The sequence below is a fragment of the Momordica charantia genome (genome assembly GCF_013281855.1).
Source record: "Momordica charantia cultivar OHB3-1 chromosome 2 unlocalized genomic scaffold, Mcharantia_2.0 BLBB01000002.1, whole genome shotgun sequence".
In the NCBI taxonomy this organism is placed as follows: Eukaryota; Viridiplantae; Streptophyta; class Magnoliopsida; order Cucurbitales; family Cucurbitaceae; genus Momordica; species Momordica charantia.
The window spans coordinates 1,184,482-1,211,951 of record NW_028275160.1 but is presented as its reverse complement, the minus strand read 5'-3'; the positions used below and the strand labels follow the sequence as shown (position 1 = coordinate 1,211,951).

The 27,470-nt window shown below is 34.0% G+C and overlaps 4 protein-coding genes across 10 annotated transcripts; 3 read left to right on the top strand and 1 right to left on the bottom strand.

The window, feature by feature from the left end:
* The first annotated feature begins 212 nt into the window (after positions 1-212).
* TTN9 (titan9) lies at positions 213-3,727 on the top strand. Of its 3 annotated transcripts, none has more exons than XM_088120542.1 (10): positions 213-234; positions 501-572; positions 718-765; positions 1,104-1,173; positions 1,333-1,423; positions 1,572-1,633; positions 2,386-2,663; positions 2,747-2,780; positions 2,861-2,992; positions 3,246-3,727. In XM_088120542.1, the coding sequence occupies exons 3-10, from the start codon at positions 718-720 to the stop codon at positions 3,431-3,433; spliced, it is 903 nt and encodes a 300-aa protein (XP_087976668.1). In that variant the 5' UTR covers positions 213-234; positions 501-572; the 3' UTR covers positions 3,434-3,727. The 3 variants fall into 3 exon arrangements, with proteins under 3 accessions (XP_087976668.1, XP_022153093.1, XP_022153092.1); XM_022297401.2 differs by having other exon boundaries at positions 226-367; XM_022297400.2 differs by lacking the exon at positions 213-234 and adding an exon at positions 241-378.
* Positions 3,728-5,344: 1,617 nt separating this feature from the next.
* Positions 5,345-6,874, top strand: UBC20 (ubiquitin-conjugating enzyme 20). Its single transcript, XM_022297286.2, has 6 exons — positions 5,345-5,615; positions 5,872-5,899; positions 6,003-6,230; positions 6,314-6,377; positions 6,478-6,537; positions 6,639-6,874. Exons 1-6 carry the CDS (start codon positions 5,500-5,502, stop codon positions 6,686-6,688), a joined length of 546 nt encoding a protein of 181 aa, XP_022152978.1. The 5' UTR covers positions 5,345-5,499; the 3' UTR covers positions 6,689-6,874.
* A 1,889-nt stretch (positions 6,875-8,763) lies between these two features.
* Positions 8,764-13,361, bottom strand: LOC111020661 (hexokinase-3). Its single transcript, XM_022297377.2, has 9 exons — positions 12,746-13,361; positions 11,718-11,868; positions 11,438-11,617; positions 10,997-11,071; positions 10,228-10,383; positions 10,025-10,120; positions 9,821-9,948; positions 9,497-9,578; positions 8,764-9,385 (listed from the first exon to the last, which is right to left on the bottom strand). The coding sequence occupies exons 1-9, from the start codon at positions 13,015-13,017 to the stop codon at positions 9,032-9,034; spliced, it is 1,494 nt and encodes a 497-aa protein (XP_022153069.1). The 5' UTR covers positions 13,018-13,361; the 3' UTR covers positions 8,764-9,031.
* A 7,867-nt stretch (positions 13,362-21,228) lies between these two features.
* Positions 21,229-27,004, top strand: LOC111020567 (Saccharopine dehydrogenase). Of its 5 annotated transcripts, none has more exons than XR_002602698.2 (14): positions 21,229-21,537; positions 21,844-21,941; positions 23,056-23,138; positions 23,213-23,339; positions 23,597-23,660; positions 24,266-24,363; positions 24,463-24,547; positions 24,994-25,117; positions 25,580-25,681; positions 25,788-25,852; positions 25,954-26,035; positions 26,118-26,197; positions 26,293-26,404; positions 26,739-27,004. XR_002602698.2 is itself a non-coding variant. In XM_022297256.2 (13 exons), the coding sequence occupies exons 1-13, from the start codon at positions 21,332-21,334 to the stop codon at positions 26,348-26,350; spliced, it is 1,272 nt and encodes a 423-aa protein (XP_022152948.1). In that variant the 5' UTR covers positions 21,229-21,331; the 3' UTR covers positions 26,351-26,528. The 5 variants fall into 5 exon arrangements, 1 of the variants encoding a protein (XP_022152948.1); XR_015789500.1 differs by having other exon boundaries at positions 21,396-21,537; positions 21,772-21,941; XR_002602699.2 differs by lacking the exon at positions 26,739-27,004 and having other exon boundaries at positions 25,934-26,035; positions 26,293-26,528.
* The last annotated feature ends 466 nt before the right edge of the window (positions 27,005-27,470 follow it).

Genomic DNA, 27,470 nt, shown 5'->3' with positions numbered 1-27,470 from the left:
AAAAAAGATAAAGTATAACAAATATTTTCTCATGTGATTCATTGTTTGTTTATTTTTATTACTAACATTTAACAAACAATGTGTGTGTAGATATATATACGTACTTTTCCATATTAAAAAAATTTAAACTTTAATTAATTAATTTCTGTTATTTATTTGTTAATTTTCGGAAAAACCCCATCACTTCTAGTTGCCGGAGCGAGCTCACTGAAGGAGACGCGCCACCGCCAACAAGTATTTTATAATTTAATTTTCATTTTCTTTTGCGAAATATACCACATTTCTCCCAACGTTTCCCCCTGCGATTTTCAATCTCTATTTCCCGCGTGTTTTCGGCTTGCAATCCTAAAGCTTGAGCAAATTTGTGGTAAATTGAAGGTCTAGAAGCTTTCTGTTATGATATATGTTTTCATTTCCTCGAGATTTCGCTGTTTGGAGGCTGAGAAACTGAAGTGTAGTGAAAGAAAGTTTCTCAAACTAAAATTCTCCTCGTTTTACAGATTCTGGCACCGCAATAGTTTTCATTTGCAGTTTTTCCGTTCCCAGTTTCTCTGGGAAGCCAAACGGGACTTGTAAGTACTTCTTGTTCATCAGATTTTGTTAATTTAGGGTTTCCCAGAATGGCGTTGTTACTACCGAAAGAACATATTTGTTGATTTAGTTTTCACTCACGTAGTCCTGCTTATTTGAATTCCTTTCCACGACAATTTTTCGCAGATGGAGGCTCTCTATAAAAAGCTCTACGACAAGTACACTAAACTTAAGGTGTATGGCTGTTTTATTTTATTGGATGATTGAATTTCTCCAGATTGTTGAAGATTTTTCCTTGCCTTTTATCTTGTACTCGATTATGCAATGTTTTGATACGGAATGCATTGAATAATTTTGTTTTCATGGGTAAGGCAAGTGATATCCAATTGAATGAAGTTGGATCTTATCTACAACTTACTTCCTTTATTTTAAATTATTTTATATATGAATCTGAAAAATTATCCTTTTGTTGTTCCTCAATAATTTAAGTACCTCTCTATGCATCGTTTGTCTGCATACCAAAATTGAATTCTCGACTACCCATCTTACTTACGGTTGCATATCTTTTACAGACAAAAAAGATGTCTGACTTTGACCAGCTCAGTAAGGATCAAGAAGTAAAATTTTTGAATTATGTGTCTGGTATGGGCATTAACCTTTCCATGTCTGTTTATCTCATGTGGTATCAAAGGTTTAAGGCAAAAGGATTGAAGTTTTGTTTTTACTGTTGTGTTGTTGAACTGTGGTATGTTTTAGCTTCTCGGCTTACACCTGGATTGGTATTTTCTTGCTCATTTTCAGCTGCAGAGGAGTTGATACAACATTTGAAAAGTGAAAATGACAGATTGCGTCTACAGGTTAATGAATTGAGTGATGAAGTGGCTTCAGCCAGGTATGGATTAAAAAATACCAATAGCATCTGTCTAGTTATCATTATATTTTGTGTTCTTCTGTTCTTGAAATTTGTTTGATTGAATGGATCCAGCAACGTTATTACCTGCTGCTCGATGGGCTAACACGGTGTGCTAGTATGGTTGCAGGTCCAACATGGATGCAAAATGTGCTGATTATCAGAAGCCATTAATGGAAGAGCATCAAAGGAGTAAGAGACGCACATTATCTGTAGCTCAAAATCATTTGCATCTATGAATTTCTAAGTCAATTCTAGTGAGAAGTGTTCATATTGAGCAATTCACAAATTATGCTTTCCAACGAGGAGAGAGTCCACATTCCACAATTACTATGCCTTGGGTTCTAATGAAAGCTAAGGTTATTTGGGGTTTGTATCCATAGATAAGAACTCGAAACTAACGCTTGGGTAACTAGTGTAACATAGTAAGTACGAAATGTAGGATTTTTTTTTCCAAGAAGGTGATAATACCTTAATTGCTTTTTTACTACTGAAATGGAAACACGTTATTGTAGAGTCACCACTTAGTTTGAGATGTATGTTTTCTGATTGGCGGCATTAAGTAAGTTAAGGTGGTTTAACATCTGTAAGATGTAACCAGACTTAACAACAGGTTAAATTGCTAATTTAGCTCGTGCAGTATCTAGAGATTTGTTTCGCGTGAATTGTCTAGGTTATAGATGCATTCCCCTATGATTAAATGCCTGTGAGTACGATCTTCCAATTCATCTTCTTTAAATTCAGTTGTTGGGATCCCACTAGAGCTTGACTTCCTGGTTCACTGTAGCTTGTATCCTTCACCTTCCTGTCCATTGTCAATTATATTTAATTATTGGAATCTGTTAACAGAGATTCATTTTGCATTACACTAATTATATCTCATTGACAAGCATTCGTGTGCCAATTGCCTAACAAATGTTTCATATGGGATTAATATAATCCAGATAATACTCTCTCTGAAAAAGTTGAGAAGCTTCAAAAACTTCAGCAGGAGGGAAATTTTGGTGGTTTTAACAATGTAATAAGTAATGAACTGCATACGCCTAGTGGAGAAGTATCAAAAGCCTCGTCAGGAGGAAATACAAGAAAGCGCTCCAGGGAGGCTGCTCCAGTGACAGATGAACTCAGAACACTTCATGCAAGTGCTCAAGATGATCCCGTGCTAAGGCAATCAACACGTGAGTTATCCCAGAAAGCTGCGTCCAGTGCCAACATGCAGCTGGTATATCTGATTAATGATTTTTTTTTTTTTAAGTAAATACGTTTGGTTTTCTCCTCTCTTATATTTTCAACGCAATGCTGCAGCCAGAGTGCTGTGGAAGAAATAGTGAACAATCAGGTTGGTATTGGTAGATGTAAAGATATCATTATGTTGGCATGATGGCGTTGCTGTAATTTAATCCTCAAATTGGTCTATAGATGGCAGAGTAAATGACAACGTTTCCACCAATTGCCCATATCAATGTCTTGTGGAGCACTTGATGGGCATGGAATTATCAACCACCAATCGAAATGAAGGAATATGCATATCAGCCATTCATAAATCAAGTGGTAACTTGAAAATTGGATATTGACGTTTTATAGTTTTAGATTATGCCATTTGATAACTTCGTATAGTTGCATCTATCTTTTTGATTAATCAATTATTGTCATTGCAAATTGGTATTGCCTAGTCATAGTGGCTGGTTTAGCTTTTAGGAGTTGCAAATTAGGCTTGTTCTCCTCCTCCATTGTGGCTGTTACTTCTAGGATATCTGGAGAAATTGGTGACAATTTACTATTTTTTACACCTTGGTTATACCAGGTTACTCATTCAGTCTAACGTGGATAAATAAATTGGGCGGAGACACGGAGATCCTGTACCGGGTCATATCTCTGGGTACTTTTGAGAGAGTAGCCCCAGAATGGATGAAGGAGGTCATCATGTTCAGCACGAGTATGTGCCCAACCTTCTTGGAGAAGGTAACAAGGGTCATAAAACTGCACTGCTAACAAAAAGACAGTTGCTGAATGAAGTTAAACAGCGAGCAAGCTTACAAAAGTCTGCTTCCTTAACCGTTCTGCTAACTCCTCTGCCAGTACCCATTTGGTAGCTTGAGATCTCCTCCAGAAACAGAAAAAAAAAAAAAAAAGCATTGTGAACTCTGAAGTCAATTCTTTTTTCTTAAAATGAACTGTGAGGTTGGATTGTATGGTGATTCTCCCATGAAAGTGAGTGATGTATATTTTTATATGTTGAATATATCTGAACAAGGAAGAAGGTGGCTTCTGAAACAGATAGAACAACTTGGTTTGGTCTGCGCTCTTCATTATTGTAGACATATGTATTGTGCTGCTGCAAAAATCTGTCTATACATAAAAGAAGAAAGAAAGTGAAGGATCTGCCTCTAAAGGAGACGAAACCGTTTGGTAATCTTTTCGTTTCTTGTTTTTGTTTCCTCTTTTTCAACAAAAAAAATATAATTACATGACCCCACACATGAATGAAAGAAAATGATAAAACAAGATTCTTAGTTATGTTGAATCGAATTGGGAACCGGAGTAGAAAAACAAGAAACTTGTTAATCGAATTTCTAAACAATTTTGAGAATGTTTTTAAAAAATGATCGACAAGAAACGTAAATAGCTGTAAAAAGCTAGATTCCTCGATAAAATTGGAAACGAGAATATTGTCAAACGAGGCTTGATGGTTAAAATTAAAAACATTGTTTTAGTATAGGAAATCATAATAATGACTATCAAAATAGTACCTAGCTTTGTCATATCGTGACTCTTTTTTATTTTTATTTTTAATACAAAAATATGTGGGACTAGAGTTCGAATATACAACTTTTTGGTGGGTACATATCTAGTTGAGCTAGACTCATGTTATATATATTTTTAAACCATAGAAACCAGCGTTAGAATCATATCCTCAAACTTTACGAAATGTTGCAATTAAACAGGAATTTTGGAATACTAGAATTTTCTATTAAAAAAAATGGGGAAAAGAGGATAGTTTCGAAACTATTTTGAAAAGTAGGGTGGGGTTTGTCCTTTGTGCAAATGCGTCATTTGACCCTGTGTCTTTTCATTCTGATGTATTCCATATGGATGCATCACCTTGAAATTATTTTTCTTCCCGAAAATATAGTTCATCAAATTTAATTTAATAATCTATATTTTAAATAAGTTGCAAACTAAGAAAGAAGAAATAAAAATCTAACAACAAAACGCCCAATTTTTTTTTTTTCAAATCAAGATGTTCGCTTAGTACCAATTTGTAAAATAAAAATTTTCAAGGGTTAATATTATAGTTTCGAAAAATTATATCATTTTCTTTGTTGTAATGCAAGTCTAACCCATCACAGAGAATGAGGAAAAAAAAACCGAGAAGCAATTAAAAGATAATAATTTTATTTTATCCAATAAAAAAACTAACCTTGAAGAAATTAGCATAGTTTTTTACTATAATTTTGTTCAGTACAACATGTGAGGATGATGATCAGACTCACAACCTCTTAAGATACATATCAATTAACGTTGAACTATACTAGTTTTGTAGGAAATTACGATAGTTAATGCTTAATCATTTATTTTAAATTTTCATAAATGTTGCGGACCATACTTTGATTTCATAACTTTATTAAATATTTTATTCGAAATTTAAAATAAAGGTACTCATTATTTTTATTAGGTGGTGGGTGACTGGGAGCAGTTGTATTTTATTTATTAAAAATAAAAATATAAAATATAAAAATAAAATAAAATAAACCCTGTAAAATAAAGTGGCATTTAAAGCAGAGGAGAGGACCGAAAAGTAGCCGTTGGAAATTCAAAAAGCAACCTAATTGGAATCTTCTCCATCGCCACCATAACGTTCACAAAAATTTTTGAATTTGTAGCGTCGTTTTAAGCCCTCCGTTCTCCATTTCCCCCTCTGCTCCGCTTCTCTCTCTCTCTCTGCTCTGCTCTGCTCTGCTCTGCTCTCTCTCCAAGAGGACAGAGAACAGCTTCGCCCTTTCTTGATCTGATCCTTCTCGAATTCTTCGTATCTTCTTCTGCAATTCAGATCAAGAATGGCGGCCATTAATCGATACACCGACAACACCACGCCGGCTAACCCTGTTGTTTCTCCGGCCAAGCAATCCTTACCACCGCCGAAAGCCGCGGACTCTCAGTCTGTTCTCAAAAGGTACTAACATTTCCCCATCTTTCGTGTTTCGATTCCTATATCGCTGCGGATCGAGCCCTTCTCTGTGCCTAGGGTTCCGAATTTCATACTCTTTTAGTTCGAGCAGATTTTGCGATCGATTACTCTTTGGTCTCCCTCAATTATTTTTTTAGGGTTTATGGTTAATTTCAATCCGAGCGTTTCCAGGATCAACCTCATTCTTTTTAGGGTTTATGGTTAATCTTCCTCTGCTTGTTTTTGTGTTTCTTCCAATCAGGTTGCAGTCTGAATTAATGGCTCTAATGGTAAGACACATCTGATATTTTGGACTGTTGAATTCTGAAATATGATTCTAAAAGTTTGCGACTAGACTGCCCGTAATCAATCAAATGTGTTGTGAAATTTCAGATAAGCGGAGAGTCTGGGATCTCAGCGTTTCCAGACGAGGACAACATATTGTGCTGGAAAGGGACAATTACGGGAAGCAAAGACACAGTGTTTGAAGGAACAGAGTACAGATTATCACTTTCATTTCCCAACGATTACCCGTTCAAGCCTCCAAAGGTGAAGTTCGAGACTGGCTGTTTCCACCCAAATGTGGACGTTTATGGCAATATTTGCTTGGACATACTTCAGGTAATTCACAAATGGCCGATTCAAAAATCTCAACTCTTACTTCTCTGATTTGTGAGGATAAACAACAATCTGGTTTTGCACAGGATAAATGGTCATCAGCCTATGATGTGAGAACTATACTTCTATCCATCCAGAGTCTGCTTGGAGGTTAATTTCAATCTTGAAATTATAGTTCTATATCAATCTGAATCCTTATACTTTTGAATGGAATATAGAATTGGTATGAGCTTTTGCCATTTATGTGCAGAACCAAACATAAGTTCACCTCTAAACACCCAGGCAGCTCAAATGTGGTCCAATCAAGAAGGTGGGTTTCCATTGAAACAACACTATTTTTCTTCTCTATTTGTGTGATGCAAGTTTTGACTCACTTGTTTATGTTTGTGTGTGTGTCTGTGTTTGGTGTAGAATATCGGAAAATGGTGGAGAAATTGTACAAGCCTCCAACAGCAGCTTAGTTTTACTTGGAGAAACTAGGATTTGTCTCTCCTTCTCTCTTTTTGCACTTGAGAGAGGAGATTACCAAATGATTTATTTTTTGTTGTTTACTCTTTCCTGATGTGTGCTTCATTTCTTAGATATTATATGCCCTCCTACTGTGTTATATGTGGAAATTTCAAGTGATGACCCATATTTTGTTCTCATTTCAAAGTTCTCCATCCTGCTTACTCCTTTTAAGAGTTTTTTAGAGGAATTTAATTTAACATAAGTTAATGAATATTGTTCTAAGAAAAACGGTTAATGAATATAATCCCGAAATTTTAAGGTTAATGAATATTAGATAGATAATTCTAACTCAATTAGCAAAATATAATATTATTTAATTAGCCGATATAATGTTTTTAATTTTATTTAAATACTTTTGTTAAATTATAATTGTTCTCAATTAAATAACATATAATTTTATATAAATGTGCCAATTTGTGATAAAATTTTAATTCAAGTCCCTTCTCTTTTGGGAAGTTTTTCACTAATTACATGAATTATTACAATTGGAAAAGAACTAGTGAGCACCCATATAGCATTAAAAAAAAAATTATAGGAACCACGAAATTCATCTTAAAAAGAAAAAAAAAAGTCTATAGTGTAGAAACTAAGATTTCAAAGAACCCGATTATTCTTTTTCTCATTACTGAAGTCTATATATATAGACAAATATACAAGGTTGACCTAATGTTATCAGAAAAAAATAAAGTACAAACAACAAATTAATATTAATACAATAATATAAAATATACTCTAATATCTATACTCCAACGTATATTAACTTTTGAGCACCCATATGGCATTTTCACAATTTTAAGATGAAGTTAGAAATGAATTAGCATATCAATAAAAATTCTTGTAACGTCTCCTTTTCTAGTTCAATAATGTGGAGGCTGAGAAACATTTCTTTATTACTTCATCGAGTTTAAATTCCGTATTTTCATAGTTGGATTTGAGCATTCCTATTATCTGATTTTGAATGTTTCAATGACCTGATTTATTCATTAATTAATTTATGGACAATTTTCTAATTCAATTTAAAAAATATATAAATACAAGATTGAACTAAAAGGTACCTTTTTGGAGACTAAGTACAAAATCAGAACAAAAACCCAAACATTAAAAAATATTTCACATTTTTTATATTTTGAAATATGTATTTGATAGCAAACTTAGAATTTAAATCTTAATTTAACAATTGTTCAAAGAATATATCATATATCACTAAACTAATAGTGGTTTTTTTTTAAATTAATAACAATTACTAATTAAATATTTAGTTTAATCCAATCTAATATTAAATAATTTACTACTATACGTTATAAATTTTGTCGTATAATTAATTTACAATATTATATAATTCATATTAATAATATATTTTACATGTTTTAATTTTAACAAAAACAAAATAAATTTAATAAATGAAATAGTATATTGATAAAATTTTAATGGTTTTTAATGTGATTATGCGCTTGCAATTCAAAATCTAAAAATACAGATTTCACCATTTAGGTCATAAAATCTAAAAACAATTTGAAGATGCCCTAAATGATTCAGCATCACTCGTACAAAATGCATTTATCCGAAATTTATGCAAAATGTTGAACATGCGTGCTCATCCTGTAGTGATAATTTAACCGACAAAAGGCATAGAGAACCCAATTTGCAATCCTCCCACCAACTTTAAAGATAAAACGGACAAACAAAAAAAGGGAAAGAATTTAACATGCAATTACAATAAGATAAATGAAGTAAACAAAAAATTTACATTTTTTTTTTCTCTTGAAAGCTTTTTCTTTTTTGATATGACATCCTTTTCACTGTTATAGTAATTGGAATTGGGAAAAGAATTGCTTACAAGGCCAAATATTGAACCTGTTGAATGCACCTATGGAGAATGGAGATGGGCAGACCCACGTCTTTGTCAACACTAAAAATATTCCCCTCTCTCATCAGCATCCTACGGCTCTGCTGAAGCTGAAGCTGATGCAACAATAGAAGAAAAGGCACAAAAAAATGGTCAAGTCCCACATCAAAAATGGTGAAATCCAGAAAATACCAACTCCTTCAGTTCCAAGAGCCAGCCAATGAAGTTGACATTTAGCTTACAAATAATTGCAGGGAACAAGATATTGACAATTCCACTTTCAAATAATACAAATCCCTTCTTCCTTTTTTTCCATTTTTACAGAGAGACATCACATGCTGAGGAAATGAATTTCTCTAACTTTACAGGATCTCTATATGTATATATAATATATATATCAATTTATATATATTCATATATAAATATATATATGTGGAAATCTGTGCTATCAATTGGATGAATGTGATGCCGCAAGAAGAGCTGCTCCAATGCCGGATCCATATTCAGTTACCCTAAGAATTACATTTTTGGCAACATCTCCCAGTATCTCGCTCAGTGCTTCGTGCAAGTACTCTCTGAACATTGTGTAATTAGTATATAATCCCCCCTCAACTGCCACCACTGTTCTTTTGATATTCACATCGGTCCTACTTCTTACTCCTGCAATTCCACCTGTTCCGTCCCGCCCCATCTTCTTTAGGATGCCCACAATGCCAGCAGCCACCAACCGGGCAGCTCGGCGGGTCACCGCATCACATATTCTTACTACAAGTTTCCGAGCCTTTAACGGGACTTCAGGGATCTGGAAGAGCAGATGCATAGAGAGAAGAGATATTAGTTTTCTGAATTTTGTGTCAAGTTGGAAAAGAAAAGAGGAATGGATGGGATGTCCTAATGTTTTAAAAAATTCTACCCCTAAAATGTCTCTCAAGATCCTTGCTACTTCTCTCAAGTTCGCCGAATCGTCTTCATGCATTTCAGCCATTAGAGGTGTTCTGGACACGTAAAAGCAATCAGTAACTAGTCGCTTAAACCGGTTAAAAGTAAACCAAATCCAAATAAAATCAACAACAAAACTGAGAGGAAATAAAATAGGACAGTTCTTGCAACTCTAGTTTGTACATTATACAATATGAATCAAATGCAACTGAAACTCACTTCCATTTATTCTTTTACAGAAAGAATGGCCAAAGTCATAAATTCAATTTGAATAGTCACTTGAGAGAAGGGAACATACGTCAACACAAATGGAATAGATAACCTAGATGAAGCTGACCCAAAAATATCAGATTCTTGCGACATTCTAAGAATCACTCTTCTCACAATGTCACCCAGATGCATCCCTGATATCATTTTCTCAAAGCCCTGCAGGATACTCACGCAAAAGTATAAATTAATCGCCATATACGATTAAATTCTAGAAAAAGGGAAAACTCAGTACCTGATCATTCGGATTGGGGCTGTCAAAATCCAAATCAATATCATAAGTTCTAGGCAAATGAGAGGACCAAAAATTCCCCCACTCCATGTTAACAACCTGATCAAGAAAATAGTAACTTCAGAGTTCAGACAATCGTATAAATTTTCAAAATAATAGCAGCAATGTAAAATATGAGAAAATAAAGATTAAAGACGACTGCCTACCATGAATCCAGAGGTTGTAAGAAGTCCCTGACACTTGATAATAGCATCTGTACGCTCCAAATAACAGGCATTGGTACCAGTTCCAATTATCACTGCAGCAACGGTGTCAGCATCGTGATAATGTCCATGAGCTAATGTTCCCACAGTGTCATTTATCTGCTTGAAAGAAAAATTGACTCATAACCTCCAAGTAATTCAATTTACCACCAACTTATAATCCAATCCAAGGACAAAAGGGAGTCACATAATTTACAACTGGTTTGTAGGCCAATATGCCTTTCTCGGGTGTGTGTCTGTGACATAGAGAGGTAATCTTTCAACCTTCAAATATAAACTATTATAAGTTATAACAATATCCAGTCTCCTAACAACAAATTTGTAAACTTCCTCTTACCTTTTCTGTTCCTTGCATATAGTTAATATCTATGTTCCTATGATGGTGCATGTGATAGGAGAAAAAAGATAGTAAAGGCTTTGATATAACTGAGAATCCAGAGACTTAAGCCACAAAGATCTTAGGAACTACATCTTATTGTTGGCTAGTAAGTCACACTTACGTTTTTCCGTGCTTCTTCCGTCCATCCTACACACATAACACAATGTAGCAGCAAAACATGCATAACTTGTAAAAATTGCTCTGAACAAAATATTAACATTCTGTTAAAGTTTCTGTATTAAGCTTCGAAAGAAACTTAACATTTGTAGTTCCATAAACGACCTTACATTACTAGGATTACTTTTCTTGTGATGACAGGAAACAGAAACTTACAAGTGCTGTGACCCTTATGTTGAGACCCTTTCTGTTCATAGCTTGTTCCAAGCACTCAGTAACATCTCTTCCAACCTGACAAATAAAGCAGTTTTAGCACCTTGCAAAACTAAACAGATTTCCTACTCTACTTCACAAAGGAATCACGCCCCCCCCCCCCCCCCCCCCCATTTTCTATAAAGCATAGATTTGATTGAGAATCAGCCTAAATACTAACACAAAGCCATTACGCAGAACAAGCATGAAACTCAATTGGTTGATGTAAAGATCCTCAGTTAAAAAAATGCAATGCATGCTTGGACATGCGCAAACAATAGAACTAGTACCCCACCATGTCCAGTTTGGTTAGCATGGAACAATTTTTACAAGAAATAACTTTCACTCCCTCACTATAGCGGAGCTTTCCAAAGCCTAGAGCTACATAGGCATCATCCAACTAACCATGTCTCCAATGGAAAATCCTTTCGTCCACTTAATTAACACGCCAGATGAAATGGAAGTTTGTTTTGTGGGAAAAGAGAATGTAAAACCAAGGTCCCTTCTCCCACCTAGAAGAACCTCAGAATCCTTTCCTTTATCAATAAATTCCTTCAACGACGAAGCAATGAAATCAAAAAGATCCTGCAAAAAGAAAAAATTGATTTTAGTGATCTTATATGAACACAACAGAAGCTCAAACAAACCAAACATTAGTGCAACATCAAGGGAAAAAGATAGTTACATTGCCTGTGCTGGTCATTAAATGTTGGGGAATAGGAAGCTGTTCCACATCATGTTCAAAGATAGACGATCTATTACCTTCCAATCGAATACTCAAGACCTTGGAATTTGTACCCCCTAGATCAAGTGCATAGTGGGTCCCAATCTCATTCCTAATAGGAAGAATATTATGTTCGTAAGAATTTTATAATCATCTGACAATCGTTTCGTGAAAACTACAGTTTCAAGGTATATACCGTGAAATTCATATGCATACCCAAGGTTAATATAGTTATACTAAAGCAAGCCAAATGGAAAACTGTAGCTCAATAGTGCCATCATTTAGATGCAGATTAGTGATTTATAAGTAAATGCGGAATTGAGTTAGAAAATGTTTAGAACGGAGATGAGAAAATGGAATTTCAAGCAAATGTTTAAATTATACTTAACGTGATGAGAATCGTGCACACATCATGAAAATGAATGGAGGGAAATGAAATATGACCCACAAGGAGCGGAATAACAAAAAAGAAAACGAAACAAATTTAGTGCAATTCAACAATTCCAAGATAGATGCCGGTCCTATAGATGATCGTATCATGACAAACGGGAAGAGCAAAGAACCAAATCCTTCACGCCATTCTAACTTCGGAGGCTCGTTATGTCATCAAGGATAATCAAACAAATTGAAAGATTTAACCACTGAAAAGAGGCGCCCGGAAGATCAAGGATAAAAAACAATAAGACAAAAGGCAATTATAGAAGAAATTAACGAGGAGGAAAAGCTTAATATTAGACACAGAAATGAAGAAACGAACGCAAAAGGCCGCCACAACGATATCACCCGCAACAATGAGGAAAAGAAATTAGCAGAAAACGCAAGATTATCTATCCCATAGAATCGAGCGATGAATCTTAACAAATGAACCTAAAACAAAAAGACTTAAAGTTAAACTACTCCTAGACGCTAATATCCCGACAAGCAAAAATGGCATCACCGATCAAACAAGCAATCCAAAGTCCCATAAAACCCATGAAATAGAAGATTACCCGTCAGGTAGATTATCAACGAAAGTGAGGAGCATTTTGAGCTTGGAACCTCCTTCTGAAGCCAAACCAGCGTGCATCTCCACAGCCATGGCGTCAACCACCTGCTTCAGCCTCCCCACGGACGTTTCGCAGCCCTCCTCCAGCTCTTTCAAAACCCTCACCACTCTCCTCCATTTCCCTCTGTTCTGTACTCTCCGACCAACCACACCAGCGGCCACTATGCAAGCCACCACTGCAACACTCATAGCCACTCCCACCACTACTCTCCCCATTTCCCTCCACGATCACTCACTCCGTCCAAAAACTTTACCGTAACCTCTTCTCCTACTACAAACCATTCCAACGAAGCGCCACCGTCCGAACATGCACTCCGCTTCCGATTCACTCACCCTCCCGTCGGCACTCCGCTTCCAACGACCCCGTGAAAGAACGTCTCAATACTTTCCCGAAACCGGCGTCCGCAGAGGCCTCCCCGGCACCTCTACGGCCGACTTCGCCGACGGCCGCCGACCGGAGCCGCCGCAAGAATCGGAGAATGTGGTTTTTCACTCCGACAAGCAGACGCGAGGGGATGGGTTTGCTGGGGGGTCTGCAAATTGCAAGAAGAAAGTATGGGAAAGCGAATGGTCAAATACTTATACAATTATATCAAAATGACCAATTTGACCCCACGAGTTCCCGAAAATACCAGTTGTATTACAACAAAATCCGCGGCGATTTTTCACCGTGCCCTTCTTTTTTTCTTTTCTTTTAAAATAATTATTTTATTTACTTGTTTGATTATATTTGCCGACTTTTCCTCTGTTATCTTTGTCCCCATCCATCGCGAGCCATTTCCACCAAAATACTCCTCGTTTTTTAACTTAATTACCATTTTGACACTACTTCCTTCTGGAAAGTCGCTGGCCTTTATTTAAAGTTTAAACTTCACCAAAAAAAAAAACCATTTTTCTTTAGTGGGTTCTCCAAACGCGCCTGTTAAAATCGCGTATAATAACAATAATAATAATGATTGAAGATAGCCATTGAAGCATATTGGTGCCACTGCCTCTCTCTATATAAAAACTTAATAACGAGATTACTATTCAGAATATATTTTTTTTTTTTTGAATTTTCCGTAGGTAGGTAGCAAAGAAAAGTCAAAGTGGAAATTGACCTGTGGGGAAGGAGGCTAATTTGGGAAATTGCAGGAGAAAAGGGGAAAATATTGACAGGGGGAGGGGGGACAGAAAGGGAAATTGGATGGGGAAGGAGGGGAGGGGGAGGGGGAGTGTGGCGGAGGAGCGGCGACGGTAGCTGCGTCCCGTATTCGGAGGATACGACGCCGTACTGCCAGCTGTTTCACGCTAATGCCCAGCTGTGCGTGGCAGAAAAAGCAACCAATTCTGTACTCCTCTCTTGCCTTGCCTTTTCCAACTCCAAGATTTCCATTTTCTTTTATTATTATTATTATTTTTTTAAATTACCACTCCGTTTCTGACAAAAATATAATAATAATAATAATAATATTATTATTATTATTCCACGTTGCTGTAATTTACGTACCTTGCTCTGCTGTCTTGCACTCTCCCGCCCAATTTTACCAACTGTTTTTATCTCGTTAAATAAAAATAATTCACTTTATAACCCCCCTTTATTTATTATTTTCTAAAAAAAAAAATATGAGTTGGCAATCGGCAATCCCAGTCCCCAACCAACACATATATCTCCCCTATATATTATTGGGTTCAATCTTGTTTTTGGAACCTAAAACTCTTGAAATTATTTTTATTTTTAAATGTTTAGAGTATTACCTTTAACTTTTAAAATGCTGTGTTTTAATTTTTTAACTCTTAATAAGTTTCAATTTTGTCATTGATTATTTAATAAATAACATGACTTTATTGATTTGTTATTTAGAGTACGTGTAAACTTTCATTTTATACTAATTTACAGTTCTCATTTCATACCTCTTTCGATTTTTTAGGAATATTCATTTACTTTTTAAATTTCTAGCAATTCTACTATAGTGTAAAAATTTTACGTAAATATTTATTTTGAAAATTTTAATATCAGTTTTCTATAATTTATTTATAAACTGTATTTCAGGTCATTTGCAATATGATTTTATTTTTAAGTGAATGTAAAGGAGAAATTTTGGGCTAATTCACGAAAAATTAGGAAAATGCGTCTCGAAGTTGGTGGGGGAACGCGAAAGCATAGAGTTGGCAAGTGAATCGTAGCCGTTCAGATTTGAGAATGGAAGATCTTACGGTGTGCTTTGCGGTTGGTTGGTTTTGGCGGAGTTGACTGTCTCCAACTAAAATTTTGATTTTAAAATGTGACCGTTTTCGATTCCCTTGTTCACTGTATGGAAGTGGAACACGTGTTTTATTTGCCATTGTAAATAATAATTTTATGAACAACTTTATAATTTAATTTCGATGAGATATTAATTTCACTGTGTAATCGAATTTGTGATTTGGTTGGATGAAATTAAAATTAATGACTAAAGTTGACTCATCAAATACTTACAGAAAAAGAAAATGATCAAATCTTTCTTTTTTTTCTTTAATTTCAAACTGCATATAGTTTGTATCAAGTCAGGGTCGCTATTATAAAGTATATGTGTTTAATTTAAGCATCGAAATAGAAATAGAAATAGAAATAAAAAAAATTACAGCTTCGTGTGTAATAGGTACACAGTAAACTTTTATGAATGAGATTTGGGATTTTCTTTTAGTACAACCATTCAACAGGGGATTTGAAAGACTGGTGCCAATTACCTAAGTTATGTTCATGTTGGTGGGATTTGAGAGTTTTTAAGACATGATATTAATAATGCATATCAAAAGTAATGTACTAATCCATTGTATTTAATTTATTAACATTAAGCCAACACAAGTTTAGCTTAGCGGTAATTGATACCTCTCAATAGTCAAGAGGTTATGAGTTTGAATCCCCACGAGCTACCATCTTAAATATATTAAATCACCAATGAACTTACGAGCTACCATCTTAAACATGTTAAATCACCCCTAAATTTAAAAGCCTAATAAAAATTCTATAATATGAAAACAGATGTTAAAATGCATAAGATGTGATACATATAAGAATTGAATAGTAGCACAAAAGGTATGTTTCATATAACTAAATTGGTGTAAGACAGGCTCATGTAACTTCATATATAACTCGTAGGGTCAACTAATTCATCGTGTAACACAAACAAACTCTCACATATCAAACACGTGCTCGATTTCTCATACTCGAGTTACACACAAGTCTAATAATATATATGTGAAACACTTCATTTAGTTTATCTATACATGATTCAACTCAAATATACATGTAACTTCTTTTTCTTTTTCTTTTTTAATCGATAATTGATGTTGTGTGGCTATGTCAATTGAATCCCTATAACTTGGAGTGGTAGTTGCGGATACCATCACATTGTAACCGACTTGGATACTGAGTGGAAACCCTCACTTAAAATTCACCCTTCGAGACTCGGATATGGGTGCATGGCAAGTGTTCTCAACTGGCCCTGAGTCCGCTCCACCGCACCTGTAGGTACAAACATACGGGTAACTTAATCCCAAAATTTGGAGGTGTATAATGTCGCAATCAATTAAAAGTTATCACAACAAATAGGAAAAAGTGAGCTTGAAAGAGAAGTTTTTTTTTTTTTTTTAATCGATAAGAGTCAAGAGGGGACATGAGGGTGACATAAATGAGTAGACATTTTAGAAGGATTGTGTGAGGTTAGGTTATAGTTTAGTTTAGTTTTATGTACAACTTGATTTGGGAGGGGCATCTCTCACCAATCAAAGTGCCCAAACCAATTTGGTCAGAAGAGAGAGATGTGTGTGGCTGCTTTTATTTGCGCTTTTTCATCTCTTTTTCGTAAAGCAAATATATGGTCGGTGACTATTTTCTATCCCACAAAAATCTTCCCTTAAATTATAAATTATGAACCTGTAACTCGTTTAGTAATATTTCTTGTTTAATATTTTTCGTTTTTTATTTAGGAGGAATACAAATATTTGGTAGCTATTTATATTTTTAGTTTCTTATTTTTAATAAATACGTTTTAAAAATAGTATAAAGTACTCTTAGAGTTCAACTTTCTTGTTTCTTATTCTTATTTTTTTTCTTAAAATATAGATTTTATTATTAGTAGTTTATAAAATTCATAATAAATATGACTAACAAATGTGAATGTGTAATTAAAAGATAAAATTCATAACAAAATTTTAATTTTTTAATTTTAAATCTAAGAGAACAAAAACTGATAAATAGTTAGTGTTACTAGATATATTTATTTTGATAAAAAAAAAGTTCCGTTTCATATCCATTTCTTTTTTTTTCTATATTTAAAAAATAAGTCTATAAACATTCATTACACCTATGTTTTTCTTTTTGTTATCTATTTAAAAAAATCCAAAATCTAAGCTAGATTTTCAAAACTAAGAAAGAAGCAGTTTATACAATTTTTTTTGTTTGATAATTAACAAATAATTCAAATATATTTTTCAAAGATATCAAAAGCATACCAAGAAATTGTAAGAAATTCTTCGAAAAGAAAGAAAAATAAATCAAACATAGATTTTTAAAATAAAATAGTTATCGGACCTAAAAAATAGAAACATAATTAAATTTACCTTAAATATTTATTATTATTATTTTGAGAATGGCTAAATATTTGATTTTTAAACCGAGAGGAGTATTTTCAGTTGGTGTTTTTTTTTCGAAGGCAAATCTTATAAACAACATCTTCGCTCAAACGGTCATTGTTATACAAATAAATGTTTTATAAATAGACTTAAAAAAAGAAAAAAAAATCAAGAATTACTATCTACTGTATTTTTTTTTTCATTTAATGTTTTTAATGTTTTGGTCCCTATTGTCTCATAATTGAGTCTTAACGTCATCTGCCATCAAATTGACTAAATCTAAATAGTTTTACTTTCTACTATTTATGTAAAAAGTAATATCAATATTATATATATATTATCGCTTATGTATAAATCTATAATTGAATTTTAATCGAATTATTAATTGATATAATTATATTGAATTGATATGTTTGAAAAGAAAAGGACTAAAATAAAGATAAGAATGAAAAAACATAAAAATGGAAAAAGAAATGCACTAGTATGAGCCTTATTTAGTAAAATTAATAACATCACCAATATTTTTTTGGCAACCTATTTAGAATAAGTAAACCTAATTGTTTACTCTGGGGAAATAAAAGAATGTGCCGTTTTTAAAATTATTAATTTTGTAGATAAAGAAAGAATGTGCCATTTAATAATTGAAAGAAAAAAAAAAGGACCTATATAATTAAGCCACTTTTGGACAGTCCAATGGGGCCCACAGAAACATAGAAGGTGAATCTTACCTAATTCTATTCCTCTTGGTGACTCCAATTAAATGGTGGGTTTGAATTTGACCACTCTTTTTCCTTTCCCACTTTTTTTTTTCCAATTGATTATTTACATATATCTATTATTTATTATTATTATTATTTTGCTATCTCCAAAAGCCCAGCTGTGACTTTGTAATTTTTGCACGTGACAGTTGGGAGCGTTAATTTTCTTTTTTTAAAAAGGCTGTCAATAATTTATTGCGCAAGACTGCTGTTTCTTTTTTTTAATTAAAATTATATTGTAAATAAGGTTGGAATATTTAAACTTACAAGTTGACCATATTATAACTTATTAAAAGAAATATTACATTAAATTATATATTTCACTTGTATCATGTATGGTTAATTTGATGGTAACATAATTCATTTTCATAATAGATTGTCATTGAGACTTTATTTTTTTTAGTACAATAAATTTAGATGTAAAAACTTGAACCTCTAACTTCAAGATAAAAAATAGATGTCTTAACCAAGTTAAGTTAATGTTCATGTGGCGACTCGCTATATCATTAACATTTTATTAGTATGGATTTCAATCACAATTAATTTATGTCAAAGATTATGATAATATTTAAACAAAACATAATTATCAAAACTAAAATTTTGATACGTGCATGGATAATATAATTGATAAGTATATAATGGATTATATAAATATAACTATCAAAGTGTTAAAATAAATATTCAACGTTTAAGTATATTTCGGTCAACAAATTTTGATGCCTATTTCATTTTAGTTTTTTAATTCAAATATTATGTTTTGATCTACAATGTGCTTAAGACAACTTTCCATCATTTATTATTTGTAAATTATTCTACCACACATATATTTTATTCTCTTGCCTGACAAGTAAATATCTACGTGGTGGAGGTGGATATGTAAACAACGAAAATGTGTTTTTTTTTTAGGGTTTGCAAATCTATAGTTAGTTCTACGTATTTATTTAATTTGCTCTTTATTAATGCATGAAGCTCTTTCAAATAATGTTTCAATAACGAGGGACTGTTAAGATAACAGGTTGGTGACCGTGAAAGCCGAAGAATGCCATCCAGCCGGGTGTGACCATCCAACCTATCTTACGTGTCCGTATCCCCACCGCCAAATATTTCCACCGTGGAGGAGGGACCACATCCCTCACTGCCGGGTAACAGTTTCAGAGAAAAGTAAATGGATGCTCTGTACATATATGGTGAATCAATTAAAATATTGTTGGGCATCTGTGTTTTAAACTTGGGCCATGACATTGGTGAACAGATGCCCAATATCCATTTTGATTTATAAACCTTAATAGATAAAAAAAAAATTACAAAAAAATTGTTAAATAAATATAATTACAAAACTAAGCGTGTGCATAATTGAGTTAGCTAAAATATATTAATCCATGTATATTTATCATTCTTAAAAAAAAATCATAGTTTCAAATTCTCAAAAAAAAAAAAAAAAACAGTGATTTTTATGATTACTGTTCTTAGTAAGGAAAGAAAGATGAAAAATAAAATAGGACATAAAAAACCTCTTATAAAGGAACATCAGCGTGTATAGAGCAGTTTACCCGGCATGGATTTTCCTCCGACCACACTTCAGAGTTGATTTTCTTGCATAAATTGCTAAGGAGTTTTTTGCTTTTGTTGCTCCCAGAGGTAATAAAGAAGCTCTCATTCTCTTTATTTTTCTCATTGATGTATTCAATTATGTTTCATTTTAAAAGCCATAGTTTCTGCAAGCTCACGCGAACCCGTGAGTTTCCTGAATCGTTCTGCTACTACCATTATCTCTCTCTTGAAATCGTGAATTAAAGCCCCAAATTCAACATTTACATTGAGAATTGCTGCACCTATGTTGAGCTTGTAAGTTGTGGTTTTGGAGGTGTCCAATTTTCTCATTTTTTCTTAAGCCGGCTACTTTCTAAAAAATGTCTATTTGAAAGTTGATGGACTACCTGATTGTATGTTGTAACTCTATTATATGCTTTGTCTCTTTTATGTTTTGGTCTACTTCTAATGAGTGAATTTGCATCTCCTTTTTGGCTTTCATCCCCCTTATCTACTCTACAGTTTTGAGCTTTACCGAGAGGATCTTCAATTGGTTTCTCCTTGTTGAAAATTGTTGCATTCCTTTTCCTCCACATTGTGCATAAAGCCATGGTAAAGACTCTAAGATTCTCCCTATAAAATTTCATGTGTTGCCCTACATAACAAAGTAGAAACATCATAGAAGTGGTTTTGAAAAAAATGACTCAAGATGGGTCCATCGGACCCAATACTTTTTTGTACTTTTACAAAACCACAAAGCATGAATTTCCACATTGAGAGCAAACACAATCGTAAACAACTTTTTTTTTGTGAAGGTTTAGCTTGGTATCAAAGGTATTAATATTCATGAAAAGATATGTGTAGCGTGAATTATTTCTTGGTCGGAGATATATAGTAATTACAGTTGAGTAAGGTTTATTTTGACATTTAACTACAAAATTTAATTATAGATAAAATATTTTATAGTACCATTAGTATTAGGCACGTTTTATTGTATTTAGTAGATCGCATCACACATTAATTTGAAATTTAACGACAACAAATTGATGGGTTAAAAATGGACTATTAGAAGATAATTTCAGCTTAATTTAGACTGAGTTCTACCATGTTCTTTTAGATCAAGACTAATATTTATCTTATGTAAAAAAAAAAGACTAATATTTATCTAAAAAAAATTCAATAGTAATATTAATCCAATAACTGTACCCTAACTCACACCTTTTAAGATTTAGCTAGGAATTGATTATCCATTTTTTTCCTATCTTGTAGTAACTGCATTGAATATTTGTCCAACAAATTGTTTATTAATGACCCAAGAATATGAACTTTCTACGATCATTACGAATTGAATTATAATCAAATTTGTTTGAGTCGTTTACTCATGCCAGCAGTTCACGATTATACAATTAGAATAATTTTCATTTCGCCTCAAATATAAGTCTAAAATAAGTAAATGTTAATCAACGATTAATCTTAAATTACTAAGTTTCCGTTTTAATATAAAGAAATGAGGTAAATTTGTTCATAACTTGTTCGCAAGAAGGTGGTGATGCCACGTCAGCAGCAACGATAAACTGATAATGGGATAGAGCCTAGAGGAGAGGACTGGGCAAGCAGAACTCACCTGGTGCGGAGAGCGGCAAACGATGGCGGGAAGTTTGCTCCCTTTGAAAAGCTTTTCTCCGATGGCCATGGCTATTGCCGAGACTGAACTTCCGCTTCAACTGCCACAGAATGTTCGCAATTCCAGGGTTTTGGTGCTGGGAGGCACCGGCCGGGTCGGCGGCTCCACCGCCATTGCTCTCTCCAGATTCTGTCCCGACCTTCAGATCGTCATTGGTGGTCGCAACAGGTGATCCGTCTATGTTAATTTGATTACGGCTAGTTCCACTTCCTTCTTACTCTGTTTTGCTTGGCGAGAAAACGTGGCCGAGTAGAAACTCAACGAGTAGATATTATGTTTTAATTGCTTCGGTTCTATTAATTTCTTCATTTTTAGGTCATAATTAGAAGTTTGGATTATCCTGTATTTCCTCGTCTTGAGTTTTTTTTGTACAAACCTAAATTGTTCTTCGTTGTCTGTAAGTCGACGGCATTCCGAGAATCCGACCTTATCTAAATTGAGATGCAAAATGACGTAAAGTGCGTGCTGTGACAGGGAAAAGGGCGCAGCTATGGTTGCGACGCTCGGTGGAAACTCTCGCTTTGTTGAAGTCGATGTTGAGAATGTAAAATCGTTGGAGGCTGCTTTGAGAGGTATATTGATTCTTCTTATTAATTTATGATTTCGAAACGTTACTCTTTGGTTCTATTTCTTTTCCAATTTCCATTTTCGTGTGTGAAATATGAAGCTGCTACTGCTGATTATCTTTCTTAGATAATTGGTACAAAGGTCGCAACATTCATTCATTCATTATTTCTTTCTTTTCTTTAAATAAAAAGTCGAAGTAAAAACTTAAGCAGTCAAATTTTGATCAATTTAATAGTTTATTATCCACAAACATAAAGTTGTGGTCACGAGGAAATATTATCATATATAAAGTTTTACCTTCGAGGCTACGAAAAGAGTTGAGTGAAATGCAAGATCACAGTTGAAGGATTTTTCACTCTTTAAAATTTTTAATAGCGCTTTCCTTTCCTTTCTTTACTGTTGTTATTATTATTTTTTTAATCGATCCTTTCTTTATTGTTATTATTATTATAAGTGCTCTCAAATTCCAGTTGCCTATTTATAGAAGTTCCAACTTCCAACACACATGGATACACCTGCACCTGTCGACGGCTTTCTTCTTTTTGATTTATACAACATAATTACTTTTTTAAGTTTTAGCTCTGACTAATAACATGGTGTTGTCTCTAGATGTCCTATATGATCAACTTCACGGCCATATTTTTCTCGTTGCCTCCAAAGACTGTCAACCGACCAGAACTTTGGTGGTTCCTTTGACCTTGATGTAAAATTCTGATATAGTCTAATATAATATCATCGTTTATTGATACTAAGATTAGTGAAATGACATACAGGGACCAATTTCTCATCCCCCTTGGTTGTTTTTATTGTCTTACCATGTATAATATTGTAGTAACTGCTTTTACCCATAATACCTTCTGCTTATTGTCTTGCTACGAAAAGTTGTTTCTTCTTCAAAAAAAACAAAAAAACAAAAAAACTGCTTTTACACTGGTCTAAGAATATTAAAAAGAAGGTATTATAGATATTTTTCGACTATTTTCTTTAATACAGATACCATCTATAATTTCTGTCTGGATCAAAACACGTGAAAACCTTGCACCCTTAACAAGGGCGTTTAAGTCTCTAACATTTTTATCACCAAGGGCGTTTAACTGAAATCTGTAGCTGTCACTACAGATGTGGATCTTGTAGTTCACACGGCCGGTCCTTTCCAACAGACAAAGAAATGCACTGTACTTGAAGCTTCCATAGATACCAAGGAAAGGGCTGCTGCAGTTGCATTAAAAATCTTACTTTTATGACCATATGTTGATGAAGTTCTTTGTCTATGCAGACAGCCTATGTTGACGTTTGCGATGATACAAACTATTCGTGGAACGCAAAAGCTTTAAAGAATAAAGCTATAGATGCAAATATTCCAGCTATTACAACTGCTGGCATTTATCCTGGAGTGAGCAATGGTACACAATATATGCGTTCTTATCATGCATTTTTCCTATTTAGATCATTCTTATTATATGATAGATGCTAAATCTCTTAAATTGAATTCATTTTTTAATCAATTCATTGGCCCTGAACGTATTATAGGAAAGACAATGTGTAAACTGATTGGAGAATGGTTAAAGGTTGAAGTTTAGTTTCCAATGGGCAGTAAAAGCAATATATTCAAGTCAATATTCTCGTCTAACTGATAGATTTTTCTTTTGCATCATGCCAGTAATGGCAGCAGAGCTTGTGCGTGCTGCAAGAGATGAAAGCAAGGCTGAGCCCGAGAGGCTAAGGTGAAGTCCCCAACAATAATTTAACTAGTCAATAGACCTCATGACTGACAACGTGTACTTTTCCCATCACTTATTAGTTCAACATTGTAGTGGCGCCAAAGGTTGTAAACAAATTCCCTATGCCAACAGCGAAGAAACAAGTTATAATCTCAGTTTTCATTTGGTATCGTCTTTCATAGACTATGGATCTTCTTTGAGGAATTTTCATAGTTTTGAGATTTTATATGAAAATGGAAGAAAACCAGATCAAAGGGTTTTGATTTTTAATGCCCTTCATATGGTTTATATTTTCGAATCCTGACTTCATTTCAATATTGTAATGGGAGGCAGCAAAGGATTTACATTATATCCTTTTGGTCCAAATTAATTTTGTAGTACTTTCAAAGTAGAACCATGCCATACATACTATTTTGTATGATTTGGAATGATTGCAAAATGGTTTGGTTAGCGATTGCGTTTGAAATCTTATTGTCTTCTTTCTTTGTGAGTTCATTTTAGCATAACCTTCAGTTAAACTAGAAATCTTGGAAGTCGTTCTGACACCTAGATATAAAAATTGATATGGTGCTCTTTCTTCAGCAACTAAATGTAAATTCTTGTCTCAGATTCTACTACTACACTGCAGGCACTGGTGGTGCTGGTCCAACTATATTAGCTACTAGTTTCTTACTGCTGGGAGAGGAGGTAGTCGCCTATAATAAAGGTCAGTGTCAACGGCAACTTGTGTGTTTGTCTACATAATATGTAGATTTTGTCTCGTATGCTGGGCAGCAACTGATGCACCACACGTGTTTGGAAGCAGGGGAAAAGCTCAAACTCAAACCTTATAGTGGCATGCTCAACATTGACTTTGGAATAGGAATTGGAAAGAGAGATGTATTTCTGCTGTAAGTTCATTCTATATCGCAAAGCTTTGATAGTGCAAAATTTCATAGTTTTGCGGTTTGCTTTAAACCGACCATAAGAAAGCTTTTGGACGGACTGATGTGCTGCTTTTATAGTTCAAAATGCGTATACCATACTACACAATCATAGGAATCCATATTCAAATCTTGGAGGCAGGTATTTTATTGTATTTTTGGTGATGTGTCTTGAAGAAAACCATACGTGCAGAAGTCTTCTGAATTAAGTGGATGGTTCCAAGTTATGGTTAGCTGAATATTACTAATTTCCTTCCCCATTTCTTGTATCACCATCAACTTTAAGGATAAAAGTTATTGCTTGCTCTTTTGGTGACATAGTACTTGCAATTGGCGCCACTTTGTGAGGCAAATCTACTTCTTTGCTTTGAAACATTTAAGCTACATCTTGAGTAAAAATATGTTCATTTCAGGAATTTGCCAGAGGTAAGCACTGCACATGAGATCCTGAGAGTGCCGACAGTCAGTGCTCGTTTTGGTACTGCTCCTTTTTTTTGGAATTGGGGAATGTTAGCCTTGACAAATTTTTTACCTCTGGTACGAGTTGAATTATCTATTTTTATCATTAACTGCTGAAATAAGCTCTTTCAAATTTAATGTCAGAAGTCAACCCCAAGAAAGTCTTTCCTTGGATCATACAATGGCTGCTGAATAACTCTATTTAACTTACTGTGCGTCAATCATAAATTTGTTTATACAACACTGATTTTGAAGAAACGTCTTACTCTGCCTTACAGTTTGATGCATACAATCGTGCGAAAATATGAAAATATTTATTATACTTGAGAGTCTAAATAAAACTAGTCATATAAATAGACTGCTATTACAGAATATTTACAAAGCCATAACTAACTGTAACAAAACAACTAACAATAAAGTCTAATAATTTTTCTAAAAATTATCAAGAACCAAAAAACATACAACTTACCTCTCCAATCAAACATCGCGTACAATGAGCAGGGGCTCCTATATCAATCGGAGATTGACTGAATCATGCAGGAATATTTTAGAGATAGAAGCAAAGTTCAAAAATTGGTCCAATTGTTTGATCCTTTTGTTCGGGCATTAGATGGCCTTGCTGGAGAACGTGTATCCATGAGGGTGAGACACCAAACTTCTTATGCATGACATTAAATTTCAGGTGTAGGAAGTCTTAAATTGCTATTTGTGTATTAGAAGTTTCCAAACGTTTACTCTTTTTGAGTAGGTTGATTTGGAGTGTTCGAATGGGCGTAACACACTGGGTATTTTCAGTCATCGGAGGCTCTCCCAGTAAGTTTTTTTCTCAAGAGGTGTCGTCATTTAACTCTAATCATCCCTATCCAAGATTAACCCCCCATGTTCTTTCTTGAGTTATATTGGAACTATTTCAGATCAGTGGGAAACGCGACAGCTGCATTTGCTCTTGCTGTTCTCGAGGGAAGCACACAGCCTGGAGTTTGGTTTCCAGAAGAGGTATATACAGTCTCTTAAATCTTTATCCTGGAAGTTAACTGTTAAAGTCACTGGTTTTAAATTTAATTATATCCCCATATAGCCCGAAGGAATAGCAGTTGAAGCCAGGGAAGTTCTTCTAAAACGCGCTGCCCAAGGAACAATCAATTTTGTGATGAACAAGTAAGATGATCTAGACGGTTCGAATCAGTACACATGTATATCCTGATTAGTACTTCAGCTTGCTATTATCATAATCACCTTTTTAATGTCAACAGGCCTCCATGGATGGTTGAAACAGAGCCCAAAGAACTTGGTTTAGGAATATATGTGTGATATTTCTCCATGACACTAAATCTTTCTTTTGTCAACTTCCTGGTGTTGCAAGAGGTATGAGTGACACTACTCTTGTTTACGTATTGATGGTGTTATCTATCAGTGAGGGAAAGTTTGGGATGACTTTTGTGATGGTAAAAGTCCTTTTTCCCATTATAATTATTTTTCAAAATTTTCATATTGCTGGGTTAGGAAAGTCAAAATTGATTTTGAAAATTTAATAATTATCTAAAATACTTTTAGTTGTAACACTTAATTAGTTATTCTCCAAAAATTTTACCGTACAAGTAATTTTTTTTTCCCTCAAAAATCATCCCAAAAACACCCTTAATGTAATAGGTCAGCTTGTCTTGACCAACCTTTTGGGAGTTTGATTCTGATTGACCAGGTGCTGGAAGTAGTTGATTTATGAAGAATGCCCTTTTTTTTGTCTGATTCTGATTCTGATTAGATCAGATTAGCTCGTGGATAGCAGATGACGAGAAGGAATTTCATGTAATTTATGTAGAGATTTAAGAAACTTTTTACTTATGCTGGAGGTTTTGCTTTTAGAAAATTGTTTTTGTTTTCAACAATGAAAACGGAAACTATTTGGACGTTGAAAAAACTCGTTCTTTCACCTTTTACAGTAAAAATTCATTAACTTTTCTCACATTTTTTTTAGTTTATATATATATTTTGGATCTCTGCATCACACTAACTTAGATCTCAAGTTCGAACCTTTCGGTAAGCTTAATACTAAAAATTGTTGATGTCTCCCGGGTTTAGACTTTAGGACGAGTGTGGGTGTCCCTGGGTACAAGGGAGCGAAGCTCCGACTTCCGGTCATCACTCAAGAAAAAAAAGTTTATATCATAGATAACCATTTTTTATATATAATAATATAATTTTTTTCTATTAAAATTATGGACTTTGCCTTAAATGCTTTGAGAATTTTTAGTGGCCTGCAAAGTTTTCTGGCTACCTTCTCAAATTGACTCCTAAATTTAAAGCTTCGTCTCTAAAAAATCTATGAAGTAAAATTGGCTCTACTTTGAGAGGCGATAGACAGGATTACAGTTCATTCTTTTACTTTTTTGATAGAAAGTGAGATCCACTGAAAATTCATTGTTATATTGTC